Raw genomic sequence first — 26,583 nt, 5'->3', positions numbered from 1 at the left:
TACGTTGCCGAATAATGGTCATATATGGATCGAAACAATATTACATAACCGTGTGATGCATCACGTAGTGTTTTGTGAGTTTCTGACTCTGGGTATGGACACCTCTTAAATTGCTCCGATCTCTTGTATTGTAGCCTTTATTTTTGGCTTCCGTATATCATTTTTTCATCGGCGAGATTATGCATCCAAGTACTTCCATGGGTTCCCAAAAGGCCTTGGGAGTCATACATAGTGCCCGAAACCATCTCATTCATCCTTAATCATCATGTCTTAATTAAGGGGCTTGGGAGTCGTAACTAGTGCCCGAAACAAGTATGCCTTGTCCTTGGGTGCGTGCACATGTCTTGTGCACATCCCGCACGGCCCCTTGTATGGATACAAGGATTTGTGATAAATATGTTTGTTATCCTTTTCCTATTATTAATCGTTGTTGTTGTAAAAACTTAAGCCTTGTTTCCAATAAGAATTCCTAGTATTCAAAGTAGTTTACCAAAGGACAATGTGATTCGTTTTCCTGGTCGTTACTATGCCAAAGAAGCTGTATAGTGTATATCGATGCGATGGTGATAATAATTGACGTGAAAAAAGTTGTTTGCTTGAGGAAGACGAAGGTAGCGGATTCCACCATACATCATCTGATGGAGGTAATTATATGTGAATTGGCAATTGTGAAGTGTTGTTACTATATATGGCAATTGTGATTTAAGATATTAATTGCATTGCAACGGTTGTATGAGTGTAGGTTGAATATATAGGGAGTAGAATGTGAGGGGTGGTCTTGTCTTTATAATGTTGTTGACATATTATTGTCTACACTAGAGTAAGATCATGTTTTGAAAGGATAATTTTTCATATCTAGCTCATGTTTAGTTGTTCACATGAAATAAAAGTTTTGGTAGAAATTAGGATGCATGAGATAGATATTTATTTCCGTACGAAAGTTGAGATCCAATTTCTAAATTTAACACCAAAGTTTAGCAACAAGCTAAGCTAGCAAATTTAGTTCAATAGTTTCAAGATGAATACACCAAAAAAAGAGGAAGCTTGGAAAGGGAAATCCACTTGAAAAAGATTAATGACTAGGAAATTAAAATGAAAAATAATTCAATTCATTTATCTTATTGAAATAAATTAAAAGCATTATACATAAGACAAATTTGATTCATCGCATTGATAGAGATAACATCACATTTCTCCATCACAGTAATGCTATCAATACTAGATCTAAAAACCAAGCTCTTAAACTCAAAATCACATCAATTAATTAGTGCTACATTAGACATATTTGATATGTTCTCATACCTTAGGAAACTTCAAATAATATCAACTTGGACAGATTGTAGGAGCTCCATAATAGGGCTATATAGGGAGTTCCCCCATGTAACAAATATACTTAAGCACACAACATCACGATGTGTGATTTCATTCTTCGTGCTCCTTTGTGCATGATGACACGTCTTGCCACTCTTTGTACTCCTAGGTGCATGGTATAATTGATCTTCCAACGACCAAAAAAAGATGAATTTGGTGAGGGTCTCTAATTATGCCTTGGCTTATTGAAACTTAATTCAAGCCTTGATCTTATCTCATGCATATATACATATTATACCATTAGCGTAGATTTTGTCAGGCCAAGCGAATCAAGAGTACGTAAAGGTTACGGAAACTTAGCCCGTCATAGTTCATAATATATGGGGCCTTTAAGATATAAATTTAACTTGTCTAAATTTTATATTGTATCTATTATTGTGTCTCCGAACCTAACAAGAGATAAATCGAGAATGAACAAAACAAAAAAAATTTCGAAAGCGAGTAGTGTCAAAATTGTATACTAGTGCGGAGTATTCGACAATGCAATCCACATGATAGAAGTACAAGCACGTTTATTTAAGTATTACAAGTGATTGGGTTTTGTACGGGTCTTATTGCTTGCTTCAAAGAGCTTTCATTATTGATTGGATTTGATTACATCTCTTACTTTCGGCTGCATTTGTTTGGTATACAGTTATTGTACGTATGTGCAAAGTTTCCGTACTTTTACTTTAGCTTATAAAGTTCTAAACTTTTAATTTTAGGAAAATTTCATTATAGTGTCAAATTTGAAGTGTGTTGTAAAATATTTTGTAGATATATCATGACATTTTAAAGATAGATTTCACAAGGAATTAGCTCGGAATGAACGTACTAGTTGAACTTTTGATCCGTCTTCTTAAATTGGTCCCAAGTGGGAAAAAATTCCGATGTTGAGAGGCACCTTACCATATAGCCATGGCCCTGTACACCTAATAAGTTGCCTCGTTGTAAGGCTAAATTCATTTCAATTACGATAACTTGCTGTATAATAAAAGTTCAGGATAATTACATATACTAATACTATAATTCTGCTGAAGTTGAAAACACAAATTTTCTTTGAAAAAAGAAAAAACGAGACTACATAGAGAATTAGTCCTTCATTAGAATTTTCTCCCTATAGTACAAGTACATCATGGATGGAAACAGCACCATCAGTACTTCTGCATTACCTATAAAATCCCAAACTCACGACAGACAAAAGTAACGACGAAGCAAGTTAAAATACAAGGTTACAAGAATTACAAATCACTGTACAGGAGGAAACTGTACAAAAGACACATCTATGTCTGCTAGATCTCAATAATAAACAGCAAAGTCAGGCCTGATTTGGCAGCTACTTGCGGTAAATGCTATATACTATTATACCTAGCAGAATATGCACCAAGGGAGCTAGTTGACGGTACCTTTTCTGTTGCAAATTTAGCCGACAAACACACTTAATCAGGAGCTCAGTCATCCAACTCCACAAGCTGTGCACGCCTCTCAGCTGCTTTCTTCCGGATAAAGAAGCCCCACCTCATAGCCGCCTTGATCTTCAACCAACCAACAACAGCTTTGCCTGAACGACTACGATCCTCCTCAAAACTATTGTAGGTAGATGGTGTAGGCATGAAAGACGGGTATGATGAAAAGGCTTCATCAGGCATATTTACATGGCCTCCCATGCTGAACAGTCTCAGCAGCTGTTGCATATCATCGCTCTCAAGTAATTCATGACTTCTGTTACGAATGTCGTCCTCTGATATTTGGTTTTGTGACCAATCATCATATGGGTTGATATTGGACGGCTGAGACGGTTGTACAACTTGAAATTCAGATGCAGAAGGCTGGGGAGGACCCAAGGCCAATCCTGCCCTGCTATCATTCCCAGCAATATGGGCTTGTTCTGACATGCCACCGATCAGACCATGCTGAGAGAATGAGGTGCTCTCAAACTGATTATGTGAGTTGGAATTTATCAGCTGTGACTGATTGGGGAATCGGTTTACCAGATTATCATTATATCCTGCAACTGCACACCAAAACCCAAATTAATACTAGGCTTTTTTGACAAGTTAATACTAGGCTGTTAAGGCCATATTACGAAAAATGGGTAAAACAGTCGTATGATCCATTTGAGCATTAAGAAACAATAAAATCATGTCATATGATCCATATGAGCATGAAGAAACAATAAAATTAATGCTTACTAAATGTTGCCGTGTTTAATAAGTGTTACACTTTCTTTTTTCGCAAACAGCTACATTTTAATATTATATCTCTCTCCTCTCATGTTACCCACCCAAACCCACTACTTTTTAATTATTTATTTCCTCTCACATTCATTACCTTTCAACAAACTATTAACCCCACTATCTTTCTTTTACAATACTTTAATACTCCAACTACCTTACTTACCTCTTATTTTATTCAAGTCGATTAAATTGCCTAAAACCATGTGCTGGTTAAAGTGTAACACTTATTAAAACACAGAGGGAGTAAACCAAACTTGCAATGAATGTTCTTTTCTCTATCTTGCTTTGGATGGCAATTCTCGTGGAGTCATGGTTATGAGCTAATGACTATATTCCTTTATCTTAATGTCCCAATTTTCTTCCCTTCGGGAAAAGGGGGCGGGGATGGAATGAGGATGGATCAGTTGTCAGCCTCTACCATATGTCCATATCCGTGTATATTTAGGATAGTGGCAGCCACAGCCTTAGTCACCAGCCAAAAATGTTGCATCATCTAAATAACAGTTTATCAGCCAAAGTCATGTCCAAAGCCAAGCAAGAAGGATCTTAAACAGATTATGGTCATCATTTTTTACAGCAAAGATACTGGGACAAATTTTACTAGTTACTCCACTAGTTCCTACAATGCTACATGAGTTAACTCACTTAGAAAACAAAGGCCTTATTTGGTGCCAAAAAGAAAAACTCTTGCCAGTTTGGTATTTTATTTTGTTGAAAAAACGCAAACGCAACATCTTGGCCTATTTCTCATCAGGATGAATTTTATCAAGCACGTGTTCACAAATTAGGGAGTTTTGTTAGTTATTTAAGAGAGGATTGGAAGGACAGGAAAAGACTCAAGATCAGTGGGCCAAGTTCCCTCTTAACCTGTACCTACTTTCAAAAGTACAGGTCCTTTGCGCATAAATAAATACCATCCTGCATTTTAGAAAAACTTGGAGGGTTTTTTCTTTTGTAAAAGACAAAAAAGTAAGAGAGGATGGGAGAGAGAAATTCAAACAGGGATAGGCACATAGCCTAAAAGACATCTAACAAAGCAACCGACATAACCTTATTTTTTTTCTTTCCAACTTATCTTCTTGGTTTAGATTCCAAAAGTTAATTGGCATATTGTACAAAAAATATACACAAACTGAAAGCTTACCTGGAGCCACTACATTGTTTTCCAACATTGCCTGCTCAGAAGAAATAGCAACAGGCAACCGAGGTAGAGCCAGCTGACTATCGACAGGATTTGAATAACTGATTGTATTCATCGATAGTTCATTTTGAGATGAGCGAGTCCTCCTAGTTTGTTTGGAATTCAAAAGTGCCTTTCCATCGTACTCTATGACTTGATGCCAATTGTCATATGCTTTCTTCACTAGGGCATCAACATATACCTGAAAAAGGTATACAACAACAACAAAGCCTTAGTCCCAAGATGATTTGGGGTCAGCTAACATGAATCATCATAAGGAACGTACAATATACAGAAAAGGACATAACAAAATAATCATTTGAAAGAGTTTGAAAAAGGTGAGTAAAGTGAACAAATGAAAGAGCATTCAAGAAAAATTAAGGGAGTTTCAAAGGGGACCAAGAATAATATTCAAGAAAGTTTTTAAAGGTATCAAAAGTCACATCCCATGGACATGAACCTGAAAAAGGTATCAAAAGTCACATCCTATGGACATGAACCTGAAAAAGGTATCATAAGCCATATTTATGAATTACATCCAGAGTGACCACAATCAAATATTTAAGGTTTTCCCCTAGGCCAAGGTCAATTCAGATGTTGAGCTTCTCTTTCTGGGGTAGGGGGCATTATAGGTTAATCATCATCTTACTTCATCCTGCAAAGTTACAACCTATTCTTCTCACATATTAAAAAAACTAAGTAATAACAACAGAAAACGTAATAGTGAAAAAAGGGGACACAAGTCCACAACACATCAATACTCTAAGTCAAAAGTATAAGAATGCAAAACAATTCTTTCATGCTGTGCTTTTTTCCCTCTGATTTAAGCAATCACAGTTTGCAACTGAGTACAAGACAAAAGTAGCCCCAATGACTCCCAAGCAAAAGCTAGAGAGCCCATGGAAGAGGTAGCCTTAGGGCACACATTACAAATCACTGTTTCAACCCCAAAGTTGAGATACTTAAGGTTGAAATCCTCATCCTCAAGGTTTTAAGGAGCAAGAACTCTACCACAAAAGCTCACATCCTCTCACTTTTGTTTTAAAGAAGGTAAATGAACGTTAAGGTGTGGACAAAACGTGGTTAGGACAAAGCAGCAGGAAGAAAACAGCAGTACACAAACCAGGCATGACACAATAAACATTGAGAGTTTTCAGCACGAAAGCTTATTTCGATCTTTGTCAAGAAAAAACATGAAGCTGAGGTTATTTCATGACATGAAGAACAAAGGGAACATAGTATCCCCATCAAAAACAGGAACAAAACTGAAAGCAGCATGACTAACCTTTTGACTGTCTGAGAGAGTATCAGCAGAACAAAATTGGTCTCCAGCAATTAGACCACTCAGCTCATATATATTATTAAATGCCACACCGACATTTCTTGCATCATCGGAATAATAAACATACAACTTTCCACTCAGAACACAAGTCTTTGCATGCTCCATTAGAGCATCCCACATCCTATTAGACATGCCACTTCCAAGGGTCTACAAGAACAATGATGTATCAGTAAATGTATTGCAACAACATAAAAGAAGACTCGGGACTAACAATCACAGTTGATAACAAGTCTAGACATACTCAAGGTTAGGTCAAATAGACTTGGCTCACTAAAAAAATTTAGACAAGCTCCAGTTCAGGATAAGCTTGGAGATTCACTAGTTCAATAACATGGAAGAAGAACTAATGGGAAATGCACGACTAGCAAGAAATATCATAAAGATGCACTAACAGTTCTTAATTTTTGAGGATCTCTGACTGCAAGGCGGAGAAAATCCTCCACCGAATAGATCCCAGCAGAATTCAGCCTCTTGTGGAAAGATCCATCTTTTCCAATCTTCTCCAATCTCCAAACCTCATCATTAAGGGCTGGAGGATAGTGCTTCTTATATACTAGAAGAAAAAGGAAAGAGTAAATTGTAAGACACAATCAGCAATAGCCAAAAACAACCAAAAGAAGCCACAATCCAATGCACTTACATTCCCCTCTGTGATCCTTGACAGTAAATGCTTCTGTTTTTGCCTCACGTATACGCATGCCCTCACAATGTCCTGCGGACACCTTGAGGCCTAGCCTGAACTTTCTGCTCCTTATCCAGCTTGAATTATCTGTGAATGTAAGTTCTCCAAGTGTTCCTACACCTTCTTTGAGATTGACATGCAACTCCCCATGTAAAAGTGGTCTCTTTCCATCACGTTCCTTTACAACATGGCTTTCAAACTCTTCTTGAGACCAATCTTCATCATCTTCATTGTTGAAATCACCTTCAAGCACATTAACTTCAAGCTTTGTGGATGATTCAGGCCCAGAGGTCACCACATGACCAGTGTTGGCATCAATTAATACAACATGGATTGCAGCACCCTGCTCTCCTTCAACTTTGCCTCCTGTGAACAGAGGAAGTGATAGTTTGGATCGGAAATGCAGCTGCAAGTTCCTGCCATCTGACCCTCCAATTCGTTTTGGTGACACCCTACATAAAGTACAAGAAAAAAAAAAAACTTACTCCATGCTTTTTCAAACACCAATATAGCAGCATACTTTAAAGATAATAATAACTTAGTGTCATAATTCATATCCTTTACCGTGCCAAAATTATTGGACAAAAAAAAAGAAGACATGCACAAGCTTCATCCATATATCCAGGATAAAGTTAGTAGTTATATAAGCAAACTCAAGATAGTAAAACTCTTGTGAATGATGTTTCAACGCTTCTCCTTTAGATATAAGAACTGAATCTTAGGGCCTGTTCTCATTGAATGAACTCAACTGAACTAAAATGAATATTTTATAAGAGAAGGAAATTAGGAGCTGAGCTGAACTGAACTGAATTGAATTGAATTTCAACGTATGAGAACAAGCCCTTAGTCAGATTATGACTACTTAAATCTTTGTCAGATGAATGAGACAGGTTAAAACTATAAACATGGGCACAAAATAAAGATCTCATTCAACAAAATATTACTAATATCAGATATGGCTTACCTCCCAGAGATTTTGGCAGGAGCTATCCTAGCCAGGGCACGCTCAACTTCTTCACTGACCTGATTTATCCAAATATGAGAATCCACTCAGCTCATGAGAAAGAGTATCTTGCAAAAGAGCTATACGAAATCTTATAGACAAAAAAGCAAACAAGAACAACCCTTAAAGGCAAACATTGAAGGATTAACCCTTTCTTCCATCTTTTAGGGTCCAGGAGTAAGCACAGCATTTGTCCTTATAATTCGTTTTTCAAATCCCATAACAAGTACCAATGATCAGCATTTGGAAAAAAAAAAAAAAAACAATTTTCAGCATACTAAGCCACTTAAAAGGCTGAAAGATGTGTGTCAGAGTGTGAGCGGTGTTAGAGGAGCAAGTGACCAACTGCTATAAACAACATCACTTAATATATTCACGTACAATTCCCCTAACTATTTATTCCTCAAGACTTTCATCAACTTTTTATCAAAAGGAAACCCACAGCCCAAACCACAGAGTAAAGTAGGACAAGTAACCCACCACCATAGTTAAAAAGGATAAGTTTACAAGTCAAAGTTCTTGAACATAAAAAAAGGTCAGCTGAGAAGTCATGTATCTTACAACTCTACGAAGTATAGGTTCCAATGATGAGCAAAGTCTCTGCAAGCTGTCCACCTTCAATGCTTCAACAATCACACTGCAAGAAATGCATACGATTCAAGAAGTGGACCCAAGAAAATTTTGAGACAATAATCAAAATTAAGAAAATGGTTCCACCAATACAAGATGACTCGAAACATTTGAAGGAGAATTTAATTTGAGAAAGTGGTTGCAGTAGCTGAATATTTGTCAGATATTACAATTTATACATAACTTTGGTGTAATTAGATCAGTAAAATTCACATTTATTGTGGATTCATAATGAGTCATTGTTGAGCTGAATGCAAAGAGCCTGATTAGATATGTAAGTATCTCATCCAAAATATCTAAAAAAAAAAAAAAACTAGCTTTAGAGACTCATTCCTCTTCCCTAGACAGCCATAGGGTTCACAACATGCTTCCTCCGTTCATTTTTAGTAGTGACAGTTTGACCAAAAAGCTCTCACACTTCTAGTCAAACTATTGCAACTAAAAGTGAACAAAGGAAGTAGTATATGAAAAAAAACATACTCCTGTGAGATGATTTAAATGCTTACAATTGTCAAAAAACAAAAATTGAAGGAAGTGACAAATCACCAAGTTACAAACTCAAAACAAAAGAAAGAATTCAATAATCAAATTGGCCTTTTGACATACCAATTTCGATTGCACAAAAACAATAGACATACACTCTAGTACATATAATGTATGCTTTTCACCAAAGAGGAAATTTGGCTTTGCTTTTTAAAGTTTATAACCCAAGTAGACTTCTAGTAAGGAGATATTAATTTACATTCAGCTAACAGTAAGCAACTTCTATTTTATTTTTCAAACATATCTTCAGGACTCGGCAACCAAAATACATTCATAAAACTCGTAACAGATAATGTTCCAAATACAATGCATGTATTCACTTAAGATTACTTTTTTATTACATATAATAATGCCCTAATGTATAATTATACAGCACTACAAGCCTACAATCAACTCTCTAGCATGTCGAATGATGTTTCGTACTAACCGGATATAAACAATTTTAAACACAACTTCCATCAGAAGCCATACAAATTATGAGAAAGGGAGCTTCCCAAGAACCTTCTGTGTATACATAGGAAACAGATAATCCAAACACACCACTTTATTCCAAAGAACTTTATACTTCTATAAATATCTCACATCAAATAAACATTGAACAGCACCCCACATTTGCATCCTCTTTCTACTTAAACTTCCCATCATCAATAACCAACACAATACTTCTTATGAAGCAAAAACAACAACCAATTTTGTCCAAAATACCAACTTTATAGCACAGAAGTAAAATTAATGATTCATACCAAAATCAGATGCTCAACCACCCCTTCAAACAGGCAATTACCACACCCCACCCTTCAATTGCAAACAATAACTATCAATCCATTATAACATCAGAACAGAAAATCATCAATCATACAAGCCTAAAGACATACCTAGCTAAAGCCGGCCGCTTTCGCTCCGGTTGATCATCATCACCACCACCAGCACCACCGCCGCCGCTACTCTCCAAACTCCGCTTTCCCCTCATACTATTGGATCTCTCCATAGACCTCGTCTGTCTCTGCATTTGACCCCACCAATTTGTCACAACACCCTAGATTAACAGATCTGTACCACCAAATCAGACACAAATTTTAGTTCAATCTTTGCTTAAATTAACAATAACCCACATCAATTTCCACTCAAAATCACAAACCCATATGCAACAAAACACCAAATTCACAATAAAAACCTACCCAATTCATATTTCACCCAGAAAAAATTACCCAGATGCAAAAACCCACCAAATTCCTAACAAAACAAAACAAAAAGTACCCAAAAACAAGAAATTTATAAACTTTTAATCATTAAAATAAAAAATAACAGTTTACCAGAAAATTGATTACTTCAGAAGTAGAATACAGGTGAGATTAAAGAGACAAACACTGATGATTATGCTGCTGAAGCACACCAAAAATAAGGAGGAGAGAGAAGGAGAAAGAGAGAGAAAATAGAGTTAATGGATTTTGTTTAGAGAGATGACTTTGACTGTTGAGGTGAGCTGAATCAGTTCTTTTTTTTGTAGATTTTTTTTTTTTTTTTTTCGGCTGCTGAATGCTTGTAACAGTGCAAATTGAGCTGAGTATAATATTAATGTATATATATCTGATCATAGAAATATAAAATAAATGACAATAATTCAATAAATAAAATAAATATCTGCTTTTTCTTTATTGGTCACTGGAGAGTATTGTCGTTGAATCTTTGCCGTTGATGTTTAACGTTCCTGTCATCTTTCTTTTCCCTCTTTTGGATTGAATTAGGTAAGCCTTAACTAAAAACCTACGACAATATGATTAGGAAATTTGAACCACATACAACATTAAGGTCCTAATTTCCTTCTCTTATAAAATATTCATTTCAGTTCAGTTCAGTTCGGTTCAACTGAGTTCAGTTCAGTTCAGTTCAGCTGAGTTTAGTTCAGTTCAGCTCAGCTGAGTTCAGTTAATGAGAACAGGCCCTTAGTAAAGGAAGAAAAAAAACGCTATCCAAGAATATAAAGATTATGAAATATTTTTAGAAATAAGGTTTATTGTTGCGTGAATAGATCTAAAAAGATAGTTGAATCACTTAAGATTGAGTATAATATAGATGCCCAAAGTCGTTGGTTGATATAGAGTTAGAGAGGGAGTTAAGAGCTAAAGATTTGTTTCACAATCACTAAAGTTATGTTTCAGAATCAACAATGATGTTACCGATGACCACAAAATCTTTACTGTTTTTCTAGATAGAGTTGGTGACGCAAAATTTGTCATCTTTAATAGAAATATGTTTGATATTAAGAATTCAAGCCCCTTTTGAAAAAGTTAGGGCCTGTTCTGATTTTCTATACTGAACTAAATATTTTATTAGAGGAAAAAATTAGGAACTGAACTGAACTTAAACTAGAATAATAGGCCCTTAATGCTTCATAATGACAAGCAATACTATTAGAATTAATGATATCATTAATCGGTTACATTCCTAAAAAAAAAAAAAAAAAAAGAAAAGAAAAAAGTGTATCAGTTTCACAAGTCCTTAAAACTACAAGAATCATTTAGCGGGACTGATTGCCCAAGATGAACAAACATTCACATAGATTCATCTTTGGTAGCTTATTGATCGGTTGAATAACTCAGAACTTCAGCATTTCTTGATACAAAACAAAAAATACATCATATAATTTTCAAAGCAAGTACTATTGTGAAGTATGATTGCGCAAGATGTAAAATGAGCCCAGAAAACTATAGTAGTTCTGTAATTGAACATTAGATAGACCAAGAGGCAAGAGCTCAGATAGATAATATTGATAATAATTGAACATGAGATAGAAAAAGAGGCAAGAGCTCAGATAGATAATCTTTGAACATTAAATAGTCGATGTGCAACAATCTCTGCCATCTACTATGCCTTATTATCTCTTACAAAATAACTCTAGCAAAAGTTTTCAACTAAATGATGCAACATTAATCAGAGAGCTTATAAACCTGAAGACGTACTACTCTTGTGAAACTCATCAATTCTATGGTATAATTTCACAAGCAATTGACTACAGGTAGTAGGAGAAGAGTAAGGTCCACACATTAGATAAATAACATTCCCCAGAGGCCTTGCGTATATGCCATCTTCACGAAGCTTTTGAAGGATTGATGTAGCAATAGTCGATGCATACCTATAAGGCAAGAATGTTTTGATCTTATTAGAAATACTTGAGGATGAAAAGTTTTTGAACTACTACGAAAAGAATCAAATGAACTAGTTCGATGATATTACCCAGCATTTGAACCACGAGTTTGGAGCTCCACTGCAAAAACTGTTCCCAGCACCATCAACCTTTTGATTTGTGGATGCATTGAAATCTTTTTAACAAGTTCTGCATCCCATATCTGACAAGCATAAAATAAAAAGATACTGGCTCAAGTGAAACATGACAATATATACTAAAATAATTGAATTGAAGAGCTAAATGAGTTAAAACCAAGAAGTTCAAACTGTACTATTTTGTTAAACAAAGATGATACATTCTTCAGGATTTGCAAAGTGTTTATCCAAGACACTGATGATGTTAACCTTTGCAGGATAAATATGTAATTATGATATAATGATGTTTATCCAAGACACTAATATAAATAATTGAACATTAATAAATTTCAAGGTTTCCTCACATAGAGAAAATTTTAAATCCACACAATCGAACAGACACAAACACAAAACTAAAATTTGCAAAGCTACTCTTCCGATCCAAGAAAAGTGAGAGATTATTATATACACCCGGGTGCACGGTGCACCCATGAGTATTGATGATTGTTTTTCATTTAATCATCAAATGAAGAGCAAAAACTAACCTTGGCTTTGTTGGGTGCACAGTGCACCCCGGATGTATATAAAAAATTAAGAAAAGTTGCTCACCTCTTTGAGTGCTCTTCCATCAGGTGTCAAGTTTGGGTTTTTCTTTTCATTTTTGTAATTCTTAATAGATTTAGCAGCAGCAGTACATCCCATAGCATGTGCGGAATAAGAGTGACCGTGCAAAAGTGCTTTCAGCTGAAGAAAGATATGCAAGCATTTAATTATCAAAACAGAAAATAATGGTTCAAAATTCACCCACAATAAGTAATAGAAAAGATACTAGTAAGTTTACAGGACTCAGATATTTAAATCAGTAGATCTTAACATATTGATTTTGAGTTTGGAAACATTTTTAATTAACTTGAAAAGCATGCCAAAAATATTAACAAATCTGCAATCATGCTGTGTTGTTTTCCATGTCGGATGAGTAAGGGAAAAAGGAAATATTGCCATGGAAAACTAAGGATTAAGTTATGAAAGCAAGGAAATAAAAGGGAAATTCTAATTTATATATTTTCTATCATTGTAGACAAGTTACCCACCCTGTAATTTTATCATCAATTGAAGGGAAAGTAAATGTTTGTTAATTTTACTAGTATATTTTATAAGTTGTTATTGTGCTGTTATATATTGGGACTAAGGCTTTGTTGTTGTTGTTGTGGTTGTGCTGTTGTATTAGGCGAACTCTACAAAAGCTTTACAATTACTACAATCTCATCACTAACAAGTGTAATCATTTTTGTACTTCATCATTTCCTTTCCATACAAATTCCAAAAATTGCCCCAAAAAGAAGCATAACATTAACAAAATACTCACATGCAGATATTCAAGCAAACTTACCTTTGAGTCGCTCATAAATGTATCGAAAACAGCTTCTGTAGCTAATGTAACTGCTAAAGGTATAATCCCACCAGTCAATAGCTTAGCATAGCAGGCTATATCAGGTGTACAATGAAGTAGCTCTGCTGCAGACTGCCCAAATAATTCAGGTCAAACATATTTCAGATAATAATTAAAAGAAAGGAGGGATGGATGAATAGCAGCAATAAAGTGCCAGCAAACCTCTACTCCTAAGCGCCAAAACCCTGTGAAAACTTCATCAAAAATGACTGGAATTTTTCGCTTTTGACACTCTCTAACAAGGATGCGTTGAAAAAGTGGATCAATCATATACATACCTCCAGCACCATGTATAACTGCAAAAGAAATAAGAGGCTAATCATTAGATATCAACTTAGCACGGCAAAAGCAATATGAAGCTCTAGGATGAGTAAGACCAAATAAACCATAACAAGACCAATAACATCCCTGTATACTTCTTCAAAAAAAAATCCCTGTATACTTCTTTATCGAAAGAGGTGTGCAAAAAATTGGAACAGAAAGATCTATTCAATATAACAGATTTTACATAAAGACAAAAAAAACATTTAGAAAGTAAGAATCTCTTTGACATTCCTTCTTGGAAGCACAAGCTAGATTTAGAAGCAGGAGTCTTATTAACAGCTTGAATGACTTAGAGGCTATCAACAACTAGAGCTATGGGAATCTTCCAACTCCTTCTGTATCCAAAACATAAACATAACATGCACCAAAGTAATTCGATGTACTAGAGTGTCAAAGGGTCATAATTTTGTAATTGTTACGTGAATCCATGTGCTGGTTCAAATATTAAGCATTTTTTTGGAGTCAAAGTATTATGAAGATCATGGATTATCCACCAAATGAAGTTACTCTCTAAACCAATCACGCTTATAAACTGACCAATTATCTTAGGCAACCCCAGTACCCCCCTTTTTGAAGTTTAACTAAATACAAAGCCACAAGGTGATTGCTATCCCTCCTTCCACCCTATATTCTCAACTTAATTATAAAATACTAGTCTACCCATCATCAATTCCATCCTGAAGTGTTTGATAAGGTATTTTCATTTCTTAACTTAATATGTACTAGTCTACCCATCATCAATTCCATCCTGAAGTGTTTGATATCAGGTACAATACTCATGCCACTGTAGCCTCAAGCTAAAATAAATGCAGTGCAGGTAAGAGGTGAGAAATACCCGTACAATTATAGAGGTTGTTTCTTGACTGAAATGGCATTAATTGGCCAGCAGCTTTATAGAATTTAAGAAGCAGAGCACAAAATATTGATGGCATCTTTCGGTGACAAGTGTTCCCGATAATCTTTCTATTTATTTAAATAACCCTCATGGCATTTTCCCTCAAGTTTCTAATGTTATTTAATCACAGAAGAAAGAAAACAGCACAATATTGCCACATGAAGTTCTAAAGCATTCATTTGGCACAATAAAAGAGTAGAGAAATTCAAGTTAAAATTTATCTGCACCAAGCAACCAAGTGTCGATCATTTGAAAAATCTTGAGCCAGTTAATTTTTAAAAAAAGGGGCCATTAACGCTATGTTTGGATAGGAATATTTGGAGGGAAAGTGTGGGGTGTAATTTTCCTCATTTGGATAAGACATAGGGCAAGGGAAGGGAAGGAAAATGGAGGGAATCCCTCCATTGTTGGAGATTTGGAAGGAAAATGGAAGGTCACTCTCCCTCACTTCACCTCCCTTTCATTTCCCTCTTTTTTCCTTTCCCTCCCTTTGCCTTCACTTGTTTTCCATTTATCCAAACATAGTGTAAATATTTTTTTTCTTCTCCAATGCACCACCACCTAGGGGCTAGGGCAGTTCAAAATGAAAGTTTATCAAGTCATATAGTCAAGCTAACTAATACTTTGTATAAACTAGATGTCATCACTCACAAGCCTATAGAAAATCAGCAGCTTACAGGAAACACAAAATAAGAAGGCACAGTCAAAATTTACACTAAAGATAAACTACTAAAAACAAAATAAGTAGTCCAGTATAATCTTGCCTGGTTCAATAATTAGAGCTGCTATCCATTTGTTCTGTTCACTTCTAGAGAATGCTGATAATTGCTTTGATACATAAAATACGTAACTTCTAGAAACATCTGACGTATCTCTGCTCTTTGAGAAAACTTCATCCCGTGATTCAAAGACTGCACAATTGTTTTGTGTAAGATACCAATATGAAGGAATTTATTAAAAATAATAATAACAATAATAATAATAATAATAATAATAATAATAATTATAAAAAATAAAATAAAATAAAATAAAAAAATAAAAATAGAAATTCCCTAAACTTACTCAAATCTTCCTGCTGATGTCCTTCTGAAAGTTCATCAGGTAACTGAATATTCCATTTTCCACATTGCATGTACAAAGTTGGTGGATCCACAAAGAGGCCTCTGCCTATGTACCTACAGAAACCAAACATCAATTATATTACTATATAACAGCTGGCATAATTAAACCTGGTACAGGGGAGGGGATCCCTTTCAGGAAGCTGGCATTGTGGGAAGCTCTAATGCAGTTTATTAGCAATTCTAAATAAGCCCTAGTTGGGATTTACTCTCTTAGCCCCACATGCTTCTTGTATTAATAAAGGACAACTAAATCTTCACCAAAGAGGGTGGGGAGGCTAACACAACATGAAGGCATTCAGCATCCACCAAATTAAAACTCAGAATTTTCATGTTTTATAGACAACAGATTGGTTAGGAGTAGGCAATTTACAGGCTTGGAGCAGAATCCCTTGCTGGGGGGAAATTGAAAACAATAATTGACACAGAAAAGAACCAAATGCAACTAGATGTACTCCTAATTCCGTTCAGCATACCATGGTTGCTGGAGAAAGCCTGTGAAGGATGATGGTGCCTGTGCTTCCATTGCACCCAGAGTATCACCATGATATGATCCTTTAAGAGCCAATACCTGCTTCATAAAAATTGGAAAAGGCAAAAAAAAAAATGACCACTGGTTAAATCACCAAAACAATAAAAAGAAAGAAAAGCTAAAGGTTAAAATTAGAGAAATATTATCAACATTTTTTTATAGTTCATACATACATGTTGAACACATGTACCTAAAATAAAATTATAATATAAAATGGTATATCATTTTCTTCTTAAAAACGGAGTATAAAACAAAAATGTATGATCATTTGCTCCACTGAAAAAAAAATAAAAAAATAAATAAATAAATAAATCTTGGTTTAGCTAATCCATTCAGGAACTATGCTTCATCATATGGCTAAAACAAATTACAGTCAGATGGCTGCAACTTTTACTGATCTAGACATACAATAAGTAGAACTGACAGATGTTTATTGAAAAATGCAAAGGCATGTTAAAAAAATTTCTTCTTCCACCCTTCAGTTTCACCTCAGTGTCTCCTCAGTTTTCTCTTTAGTAAACTTTTCCACTTGAATGTAACTTGAACAGCAGAATAAACAAGTTTTAATCAACAATAAGCAAACATCTTTAAGTTGATAAGAAACAAACGAAAAAGTACCCACCCTAAACTCTATGGATTTCTCGAAAGTCTGGTCAGAAATATCCACAATTGCTTCATTGTCATGCAAGAATTTGCGAAATGCCATCTTAAGGGCAACTTCAGTTGCTGTTGATCCATTATCTGAAAAGAACGTCCGAGAAGCCCAACCTGTACAAGAACTAATTCAGATCAAGTAACTGGTAATCTGACATCTCCAGGATAAGACACATGGGATCTCAGCTCGGTGTGGAACCCTTCTAAGTAAACACATATATTTGAACAGGAACAAACAGCTGAAGAGTAAAGCTAGCCATGGACAAAATGAAACACAGTGAGGACAAAATGGCATTGCCAAAATTATATACGAGTATATAAACCAGGATCACCTTTTCCAACTCCTTCCAGCAAAAGCTCTGCACATTCCAACGCTGGTTCATAAACATTCTCAGGAAACATCACATGCCCATATCTTGCAGCAGCGTAACCCATATCTCTAGCCAATTCAATCTAAAACAACCTAGATTAATAAACAACATTAAAGAACTTCCACAACAGCAACAACAAAAAAAAGTACTGCTTCACATCATGCATCTTAAATTTATTTTTTAGTTTGCACATTAACTACATTTATACTTGATATACACCAACTTATACTCCAACAGTCCAACTTCCAGTTGTCTTCCATTCAAAGGTGCCTAAAATATGACATTTCCATTCAATCATAATCTCTTGAAATTTTGCAACTAATGTTTTTATTGGAAGTACATTTCAGAGATGTAACTATATATTTAACTTGTCACAAAAATATTGGGGACAAAAATTTAAGATTCAAGAAATCAATTTTTTAAAAAATATTAATAACCAGAAAAAATAAGGGGAAAGGGGGCATTAATAGCTAGATCCCACACTTTGTCCACTCATGCATTATTCATGATGCTCTATATTGACTCCAATAAGCAAAAAAAACCCTTGTTACTCAAGTTTTGGTAGTGCTTCTATATAGTATTATAGTACTAATATGTTCAGGATCCTTCCAGTACACGGTGTAAAGCTGTGCTTGTTTCAAGTTTAAAGAATATCTGGTCCAGTCTAGTTTAGCTAGAAACCAAAAGTGCCTTGAGGTAATAGCATTTCCTTGAGGATCAACACTGATGATATTCAAAAGTGGCCACAAGTCACACAAGGTACTTCATGGATTTTTGGAAAAGAAAAAATAGTTAGTGTGATGATGTGTTTTAGAAGACAATATCATGACAAGCCTAACTTTTGTATTGAGAGGTTTGCCTGACTTACATTCAGATATTTAACGGTGAGTTATATAATAATATGTACCAAGAGTCCAAGACTCAAAGTGTAAATTCTGTACTATTTTATTAAAGATACTCCTATCCTGATTCAAAAGCATCCATTCTCCTAGGTTGCTACATGTATTTACTCTTTTATCCAAAAAAATAAAGGAAAAAAAAACATACAAAGAACAAGGAAGAGCATAGCTTTTAAAGAATTAAGTCATAAAGCAATATTTACAAGTAATAATCACTTATCAGTCTTTACTCTCAACTGAAAAAACAGAAGAAACAAAAATACTTCATCAAAGAGCAGAAAACTATAACCTGTAAGGCGGCATTAGGTCCTTGAGTCCACCAACTAGCACAAGCATCAAACTGCTGAGTCATGACATCGCCATTGTCAGCCTGAAATTACAAAGATAAAAATGTTACTTAAAGGAGAAACAACTAAAAGCACCTACGCCAACCACATTTCAAAAGGACTAAGAGTTGCCAATAATTTATATTCAGGTGAGTTTACGTTGATATAAATTGGGGACCCTACATATCAATATAGCCCACTTTAACTACTAGTTGAGTCATTGGTGAAAATCAAAGAGTTAGGATTTTGATACACGCTTAAGGATAATAAACAAGAAAAACGTATATCCACCTTGTGAACTGCAAAGTTTTCACCGCAACGGGAATCTATTACTGTGACTTTTTCTTTAGGTACAAATTGATGTTGCGTAAATGGCCACCATAGGATGTCTCCTGCCTTCTTTCGCAAGTCATGCAATCGCTTTACTCTCTGAGAAAATGCTGACAGCATTATTTGCTTCAGGGAAGCAAATACATCATGGGATTCATCAAACCATTCCATCAGGTCATCTGATAGATCTTGTGGAACAGGTGGCAATACAAGAACTGGCAAGCTAAGATAAATTCACACCATTAACAGATAACTAGCTCAACAGTTATGGAAGAAAGCAAACATCAACACAAGTCAAAAAAGACTTATCAACCTTCCCGTGCATCGATTAGGTATAAATTGAAATGAATTCCTTAATTATGTATAGAAATAAAATTAACATGTCTAGTCATCAAAAGAAAAGTTAACATATCTGGAAAGCATTTGTTGTAAAAATGAGTAATTCACAGATATTGATAATAAAAAGAAAAGAAAAGAAAAACCTCCCCTAGTCCCACTCCCTCTTCCATCGTGCATCCATGAGAAAAAGATATAGAATAGAGAAAGAGACCCTACAGGCTCGTTGAAAATCCACATAATAGCTATACCGATGGCCAAAAAGTGGTTCGGTCCACAGTACATTTTCTAAGATATATAAAAAGTGTCCTCACATGTTACCTGTTCTGTAAATAAGACAGCAAGGAGCCATCATTTGCAAGGCCATGATTTTCAAGTACTACAGCTACCACGTCATAGCCTCGAAGCTTTAGAGTTTCATATGCAGAGATTGTCCCAGAAATACCACCTAGCCTTCCATCTCCAACAAGAACAGCAGGTATACGAAAAGGCCTGCAGATAAGTGAAAATGCTAAATCAATACAGAAGCTAATTGACAAAAATGATCAGATTCACAAGATACAAGAAAATCCTCAGTTTTCCTTCATCTAAACTTCAAGGAGAGAGAGTGAAAGGTATAAAAAGGAAACAGAAATTGCAGCACATCTAACAATTGAAACAACTTGGCCTATTTGTTTATGAATTAGCATAAAAACACTGCTTTCTCTTTATAACAGTACCACAAGAACAAACTATATAAATCATCTTGAACGAACAGCTAACGACAAACGTTTCGTCTTAAACTAGCATTTCCATAGGAATGGATATTCTCATTACCACCATTAAACACTACATTATCAAACAGACATACAACTTTGACATTACCATAAAATTCTAGCACATAATACAACATCAACATCAAAGCCTTAGTCCCAAAATGATTTGGGGTCGGATAAAGGAAAGTCTTGCACAAAACAACACAAAAACAACAAAAACTATAGGATAAACATTAATGTACCTATAAAGATCACATTGAAGAGTACCAGAAGGTCCAGGACTAGCAACACCACCAGCAGTTTCAATCAAACTCCAACACTCACTCTTCTCCTCACCCATCCACAAGCATTTCTCCACCATTTCCAACACCTCTTCATCCTCCACACCCCCACCTTCCCTCTCCACCGCCAAATGCGGCGACACCGCCTCGTTCCAAGCACACAAAGTCCTACAAATCAGCCTCTTTTCCCCAAACCCCATCTCACCACCCACCTTCCTCTCTTCATAATCCCCATTAACCTCCTTAGCAGCAGCACCCGACACCTTAACAACATGATTCGACGCAACAAGAGAGAATTCAGCGCGACGACGAAGGAAGAGATCACAAACCCTATTGAAAACGAAGCGGGAATCAGAATCTGAGGGAAACCCAGTTTGAACAGGCTTAATGTAGTGGAATTGAGATGGGTTTTGGGATTCAAGGACAGAAGAAGCGATTCCTGCGGAAATTAGGGTTTTGCCGAGGTTGGTGTTGGCAGCCCAGATAGTGTAGATTGGGTGAGAGAGAGGGAGGGAGGAGATGAAGCGGCAATGGAGGAGAGAGAGTGGAGTTGAGGAGAGAGAATGTGAGGTTTTCAGGAGAATTGAGAGTGTTTTCATGGCGGAATGAGGAGAGAGAAAATGGAAGAATTGGGTGAAAGTGAAGAGTGAAACGGCTAGCTAAGAAAGATGGAATTTTTTGGTGGGAAAAGATTTGGTTAGTTGGTCCGTATTAAACTGCGTAATTGAATTGGTAGTTGAATGGGTAGTTGGATACTTGAATGGGTTGGGGCTTGGGGTCATGGGTGATCGGAAAGGTACACGGTTCTAAACTTCTAATGGTAAGGGCTTAAGGGGTGCTATGATCATATTTTTTAGATCGGAAAGGTACAGGGTTAGATCAAAAAGGTACCCGATTTTAATAGGGTACTTTGACCTTATCTTTCGACAGAAAAAGACAAGTTTTAGGACATTGTCTTCCTTATTCCTTGAATTATGTTTTGTGAAATTATGGTGTGACTCAATCGAGCTCTAAGTCCTTTTATCTCCCTAGATTGGGGCATTAAAGGTCTTAGCATTTTCTCTCTTGCCTTTGTTACCTTGCCTTGGATCCTTACTCGCTCTTGAGATAGGATGAAGTTAGTGTCCTTCCATTCAAAATAATAAGCTTACATTTTATTTTATTTTATTTTTTGTTCATTTTCCCTCTTCTACCTCAACTCTTTGCTGCCCCCACTCCGTCATTGAGTCTTTTTCACTACCTTCACCCACCAAGCAATAAATTCTTCAACCACACATTTTTTTTTTCATTCTCCATCTATCTTTTTCTTTGTTAATAGCCTCATACTAATCGAACATGTGATGAACAATAGGCCAATTCAATTTGGGATTGTAGCACGTTTTTCTCAAGCACTAATTTGCTGACATCCTATACCCAATCAAGCATACCATGATCCATCCACCAACTAAAAAAAGTGAGTCCCTTTCTACCTATTCGATGGGATTCCATGAAGACGATGATAACTTTAGTAACATATTGACATTATGCTTTTTTGTGAAAAGAAAATGGACTCATATAAGTTTAACACCAATATTCATAAGTAACTAGTAAATTAAAATTGAGAGTATATTCATACTTGTCGAAGTAGTAAATTGATCAACAACCCTATTTAACGAGAGGAAGGGTTTTGATATAGCTAGATATGTTGGGGTACTTTACATGCTCTTAAATGAATCAATTTTCTTTAAAAAAAAATGAACTAATAAATTTGGTACTCTTTATGACGCAATTTTAATAGAACAAGAGGAAATATAATTTTAGATATCCTGTCTTCCCAGTGGCGGAGCCACCCTTGGGCACGGTGGGTCACGTGACCCAGCAAAAAAATAAGTTTTTTTTTTTTTTTTATGACAAAAAGAAATTGAGTTTTAAATATTAAACATTACACTAAATAACCATAACTTCTTACTAGTCTAGTGGTTAAGGCTTCACAATTGTGTAAGGAGGTTATGAGTTCGATACCCATGACCTAGCACCCATAAAATCCTGGATGCGCCACTGTGTCTTCCTACCAAAATTGCTTGAAAGCCATCATGGGGCCTAATATCGATTGGCCTTTAGGCTTTTAGTCAACTGAAAACACCAAATACATTACCAATCCACCATTACAAATACACCCTTTTATATCCTAATTAAGAGTTTCATCACCAATTGACATGTCATACAAATTACGAAGTATTTGTTCTAGCAATATTCATGGGAAACTTTTGTTGAAAATGGAGGAATCAACAAGGCGTGTACTCTACCTAAGGTAGAGTGACTTATAATACTCCCTTTTTTTTAGAGTCTTCTATTAGGACTTTTGCATTTTGGCATTATTCACTTGACCCGTTTTGACCTATATATATAAGTAAAGGTATTATTGGTTAAAGTTTTGTATTGACATGTGTGTCAAGCTCCAATGGAGCATTTTAAACAAAAAAGGAGTATGTAACATGTAATTATAGTAACGTTGCACAAGAATTATATGCACGCAATAAAAGTTTATCAATAAGGTAGTGAAGTAGGATGTTTATTTTCCATTGAACCAATTCAAAACCCTTGGTATGAACCTCTTTTGGCGTATTATTAATAAAATTGAAAAATTATTTGAATACAATTGAGAGTGGACTCAAACTATCATCAAGAATGGTTCATAGTGCAACTTTGGTCTTCGGTGCTCTACTGCTCTAGCCCACCATACGACATAAGCTACATACCAGAAACTTGGAATGGATTCATGAGTGTGACTATCAATAATATTTACATGATTCACTACTTTAACACATAACTTCAATGACTATCAATAGAGTCATTATGTTGTTGAGCAATGATGAACAAAACATTATTAAAAATCTATTTCATAGCTAAAAGGCCAATAAGAACATGAGTACTTAACTACTTACACATTAAATTTGTACCTTTATTTTAACCTAAACCTCAAATCTATCTGCGTGATTTACAAACCAATGTTCATTGAATAATTAAAACTAAAAATATGGTTTTTGGAATTGATCAACGTTGTTATTCAAATTGACTTTAAATTTAAATTTGTTTTGTGACTCATCTTATAAAAACTTGTCATTTAGCTTGTTCATGTCCAAGTAGGGTGGCGGCTCTTAACCTTTGAAAAAATAGAATAAAGTCTACATCAAACGCTCTTATGAAAATTCGAACATTATGGCTTCATCAAAGATTCAAAAGTCTTTTTTACGTACCTTGAGATTATAAATTCAAAATCCAAAAAATATACTACCATTGTTTCATAATTGATTAAGTGGATGTCAACTTTCTTATAAAATCAAAGTTTTAGCTAGTTTTAGTGGCTAACAATCCTGACACCCCAAATTAAATACTCAGGATAAAATCTCATTTACATTATTTGTTCACGTTGATTTAGTCTTTCTACACAGTACCAATAGTAATAATAAATAATTACGTACTTCATAACTACTCAAAAACATTTGTCAAAGTTTAATTCTTTAGAAAATAACAATTTTATTAAAATTCATTACAGTTAATACTTTCACAATATACAAGATCAAAGTGACGATCCAACATCAATCACTTGTTTATCCAAGGCCTCCTACAATTTCCATAAATCATTACAAAGCTCACAAAGACCTATACCTAAATCTTACACTTTCTATAACCTCTAATTACAAGAAAATAATAAATAATAATTATAATAACTTAAATTATTAAAATTAATAATCAAGCATAATCTTGGTTGTACAACATAGTTGTACTATTCTCAGGCTGAAGAACAACACTTGAAGCATCCCACCATCCATTAATCCCGTCGAATTCGTGACCAGCCAACTTATCACCACCAAGAAGCTCATTTAGCTCGGCTTGAAAGCTTAAAACTCTTTGCATACCTGTTGAATATCCCTCAGTTTTCGAAACACTAGGATTAGGCATACCAACAAAACTACCAATACTAGTCTTGTTATTTTTGTTGTCGTTATTGTTATTAACAAGATTCGAGCTTCCTGATGATGCTGACCCATTTAAGCTAGAGTTTTCCAACTCTTCAACTTGCTCCTTACTAATCATACCGTTATTAACATTGTCATCATCGTCGTTGTTGTTGTTGTTGTTGTAATTGTTGGCTTGTAAGTGTACAAGACTTGGAGTTTGTTGTAAGAAATCAACGTTACTATAATTATTAGGGTATTGGATCATTTGAGGGTTTAGAGATTGGAGGTTATTTTGAATAAGTTTTTCTTGAATAAGAGGGTGTAATTTAGGCCATATTGCAGGGTTATTGAAGAGAGAAAGAGGGTTATTTTGAATCCCTCCTTGTTGGTTTTGAAGTTGCATATGAAGCTGAAGTCGCTCCAGGGCCGAGCTGCTTAACGAGGGCAGCTCGTCCCTAGAGCCATTTTGTTGTTGTTGTTGTTGCTTTCTCCTTCCAAGGAGCTTCTTCTTAAGCCTAGTGTTCCAATAATTTTTTATATCGTTGTCTGTTCGTCCTGGTAGCTGTGCTGCTATTATTGACCACCTAAACAAATAAAATTCGACATTATTCTTCACATACTAAAAATTTGGGAAAACAAGTTTTGTTTATGACAGTGAAAAAGTAAATGAGACAAACATTAAGGGACAGAGGGAGTATGTAGTATTACCTGCTGCCGATGCTAATGTAGAGACTGAGAATGATGTTGTCTTCCTCCTCGGTAAAACCACCATGTTTGATATTAGGCCTTAAGTAGTTCAACCACCTTAGTCTACAGCTTTTTCCACATCTCTTAAGCCCTATAATCAAACACAACAATTCAATACATAAATGACAAGAACCAAAGTCAAAAAACACCAACTTTTGAGATAATTTTTCCTAGCAAAAATGTATTATTGATTTATTGTTGTACTATTATTATTTCTTTTTTATTAAACTTATTAGTAGTAAATTAAATTAATTACACCGTAACAAAGATAATTAAGACGCGATTAAGTATAGATACATACCGATCTTCTGAGGAAGCGCGATCCAATTACCACCGGTGCCATACTTCTCAATGTAAGCCTTAAGCTTAACATCCTCTTCAGGAGACCATGGACCTTTCTTCACATTAGCTTTGTCACAACATGGAGCTCTTCCCATCTTATTCTTTCTTCAAAATTTTCGACTTTTTCGATCTTCTTCAATTCTTCTTCACTCTCTCTAACTCTCTCTCTCTCTCTCTCTTGAATTGTTGTTGTTGCTTGGTTTTTGGTGATGCTTGTTGTTGTTGTTGATGAAAAAATGGAGGAAGAGAAGACCTTGTTTTATAGGTTGAAAAATGTGACTAATTATTAGGAACATAAAAAGTCTTAAGCATATCTCACCTCCTTTATTTTTACTTTTTTTTTTCAATCTTCAAACATTGCATTAAAATAATCTATATAATTGTTTTTCTTCTAGGGTTTGTATGTATTACTTTATTAATTAATTAATTAAACTTTGAAATTTGGATCAGTTAACGTAATAATAGACTAAAATAAGATGACGTACAACCCCTCACTCCTTTAATTAATCATAAAATAAAGTAATAACAATAATTAAATTAAGGATTATTATAAGTTTCATTTGTTACATAGTAGTAATCATATAATATAAAAATGCATGGCTTTTTAAGCTTTTGAGTTGTTTATTAGTAGGTAGTAAGAGAAAAATGTAACCTATTAAGTTTGTCCTTAAGTAAGATTGAAAATGTTCCTAAATCTTTTTTGAAATCAATTAGTAACTGCCTTGTACTGTCTGCTGTATTCATGCTTGCATTCATTGGATGAATTTAATTAAGAGGATAGAAGGAATAATCCATATTCACAACAGCTCCAAAGTCTAATTAAACCATTTACAAGAATCCAACCAAGTGATTTAAAATTGTTTAATTGCGACTCGATTTTTGATATGCTAGCTTGTGTTTGTGGGAGCTGTATTGGTTATGCTTCTGTTCAATCTATTAAACATACACTGGCTTTGAACCATAGATAATGAGGCAGCGATAATGTATATTACGAGCCATATATGATATTCGATCTTTTATTTTTTCAATTGAGTTAGGGATTCATTCATGAAAA

At 35.1% G+C, this 26,583-nt stretch overlaps 3 protein-coding genes across 3 annotated transcripts; all 3 read right to left on the bottom strand.

Annotated features, from left to right (window-relative positions):
* Nucleotides 1-2,379: 2,379 nt before the first annotated feature.
* LOC145610023 (calmodulin-binding protein 60 D-like) lies at nt 2,380-10,529 on the bottom strand. The gene is made up of 9 exons (XM_081665265.1): nt 10,281-10,529; nt 9,843-10,017; nt 8,356-8,431; nt 7,756-7,814; nt 6,750-7,243; nt 6,502-6,662; nt 6,053-6,256; nt 4,732-4,969; nt 2,380-3,364 (listed from the first exon to the last, which is right to left on the bottom strand). The coding sequence occupies exons 2-9, from the start codon at nt 9,974-9,976 to the stop codon at nt 2,802-2,804; spliced, it is 1,929 nt and encodes a 642-aa protein (XP_081521391.1). The 5' UTR covers nt 9,977-10,017; nt 10,281-10,529; the 3' UTR covers nt 2,380-2,801.
* A 1,226-nt stretch (nt 10,530-11,755) lies between these two features.
* Nucleotides 11,756-21,163, bottom strand: LOC145611334 (bifunctional dethiobiotin synthetase/7,8-diamino-pelargonic acid aminotransferase, mitochondrial-like). The gene is made up of 14 exons (XM_081666653.1): nt 20,461-21,163; nt 19,785-19,955; nt 19,089-19,350; nt 18,761-18,841; nt 17,534-17,654; nt 17,170-17,315; nt 16,492-16,586; nt 15,960-16,072; nt 15,662-15,808; nt 13,841-13,974; nt 13,619-13,750; nt 12,838-12,972; nt 12,202-12,314; nt 11,756-12,100 (listed from the first exon to the last, which is right to left on the bottom strand). Exons 1-14 carry the CDS (start codon nt 21,096-21,098, stop codon nt 11,908-11,910), a joined length of 2,481 nt encoding a protein of 826 aa, XP_081522779.1. The 5' UTR covers nt 21,099-21,163; the 3' UTR covers nt 11,756-11,907.
* A 2,846-nt stretch (nt 21,164-24,009) lies between these two features.
* On the bottom strand, nt 24,010-25,655 carry LOC145611853 (transcription factor MYB36-like). Its single transcript, XM_081667234.1, has 3 exons — nt 25,489-25,655; nt 25,149-25,278; nt 24,010-25,024 (listed from the first exon to the last, which is right to left on the bottom strand). The coding sequence occupies exons 1-3, from the start codon at nt 25,622-25,624 to the stop codon at nt 24,232-24,234; spliced, it is 1,059 nt and encodes a 352-aa protein (XP_081523360.1). The 5' UTR covers nt 25,625-25,655; the 3' UTR covers nt 24,010-24,231.
* Between the last annotated feature and the right edge of the window lie 928 nt (nt 25,656-26,583).

Source organism: Chenopodium album, chromosome 24 (genome assembly GCF_948465745.1).
Source record: "Chenopodium album chromosome 24, dcCheAlbu1.1, whole genome shotgun sequence".
Lineage (NCBI taxonomy): Eukaryota > Viridiplantae > Streptophyta > Magnoliopsida > Caryophyllales > Amaranthaceae > Chenopodium > Chenopodium album.
This window is presented reverse-complemented; position numbering and strand designations above follow the sequence as displayed.

Coding starts and splice junctions, on each gene's coding strand:
- LOC145611334 (XM_081666653.1), bottom strand. CDS start 21,098: ATGAAAACACTCTCAATTCTCCTGAAAACCTCACATTCTCTCTCCTCA. Junction 17,655..18,760: donor GACCTAATGCCGCCTTACAG/GTTATAGTTTTC, acceptor AGGTTGTTTTAG/ATTGAATTGGCTAGAGATAT. Junction 13,751..13,840: donor TTTGGCGCTTAGGAGTAGAG/GTTTGCTGGCAC, acceptor TTATTTGGGCAG/TCTGCAGCAGAGCTACTTCA.
- LOC145611853 (XM_081667234.1), bottom strand. CDS start 25,624: ATGGGAAGAGCTCCATGTTGTGACAAAGCTAATGTGAAGAAAGGTCCA. Junction 25,279..25,488: donor CGCGCTTCCTCAGAAGATCG/GTATGTATCTAT, acceptor GTTTGATTATAG/GGCTTAAGAGATGTGGAAAA. Junction 25,025..25,148: donor TACATTAGCATCGGCAGCAG/GTAATACTACAT, acceptor TTATTTGTTTAG/GTGGTCAATAATAGCAGCAC.
- LOC145610023 (XM_081665265.1), bottom strand. CDS start 9,976: ATGCAGAGACAGACGAGGTCTATGGAGAGATCCAATAGTATGAGGGGA. Junction 8,432..9,842: donor AAGCGGCCGGCTTTAGCTAG/GTATGTCTTTAG, acceptor CATTTCTTGCAG/TGTGATTGTTGAAGCATTGA. Junction 7,815..8,355: donor AACCTATACTTCGTAGAGTT/GTAAGATACATG, acceptor TGGATAAATCAG/GTCAGTGAAGAAGTTGAGCG.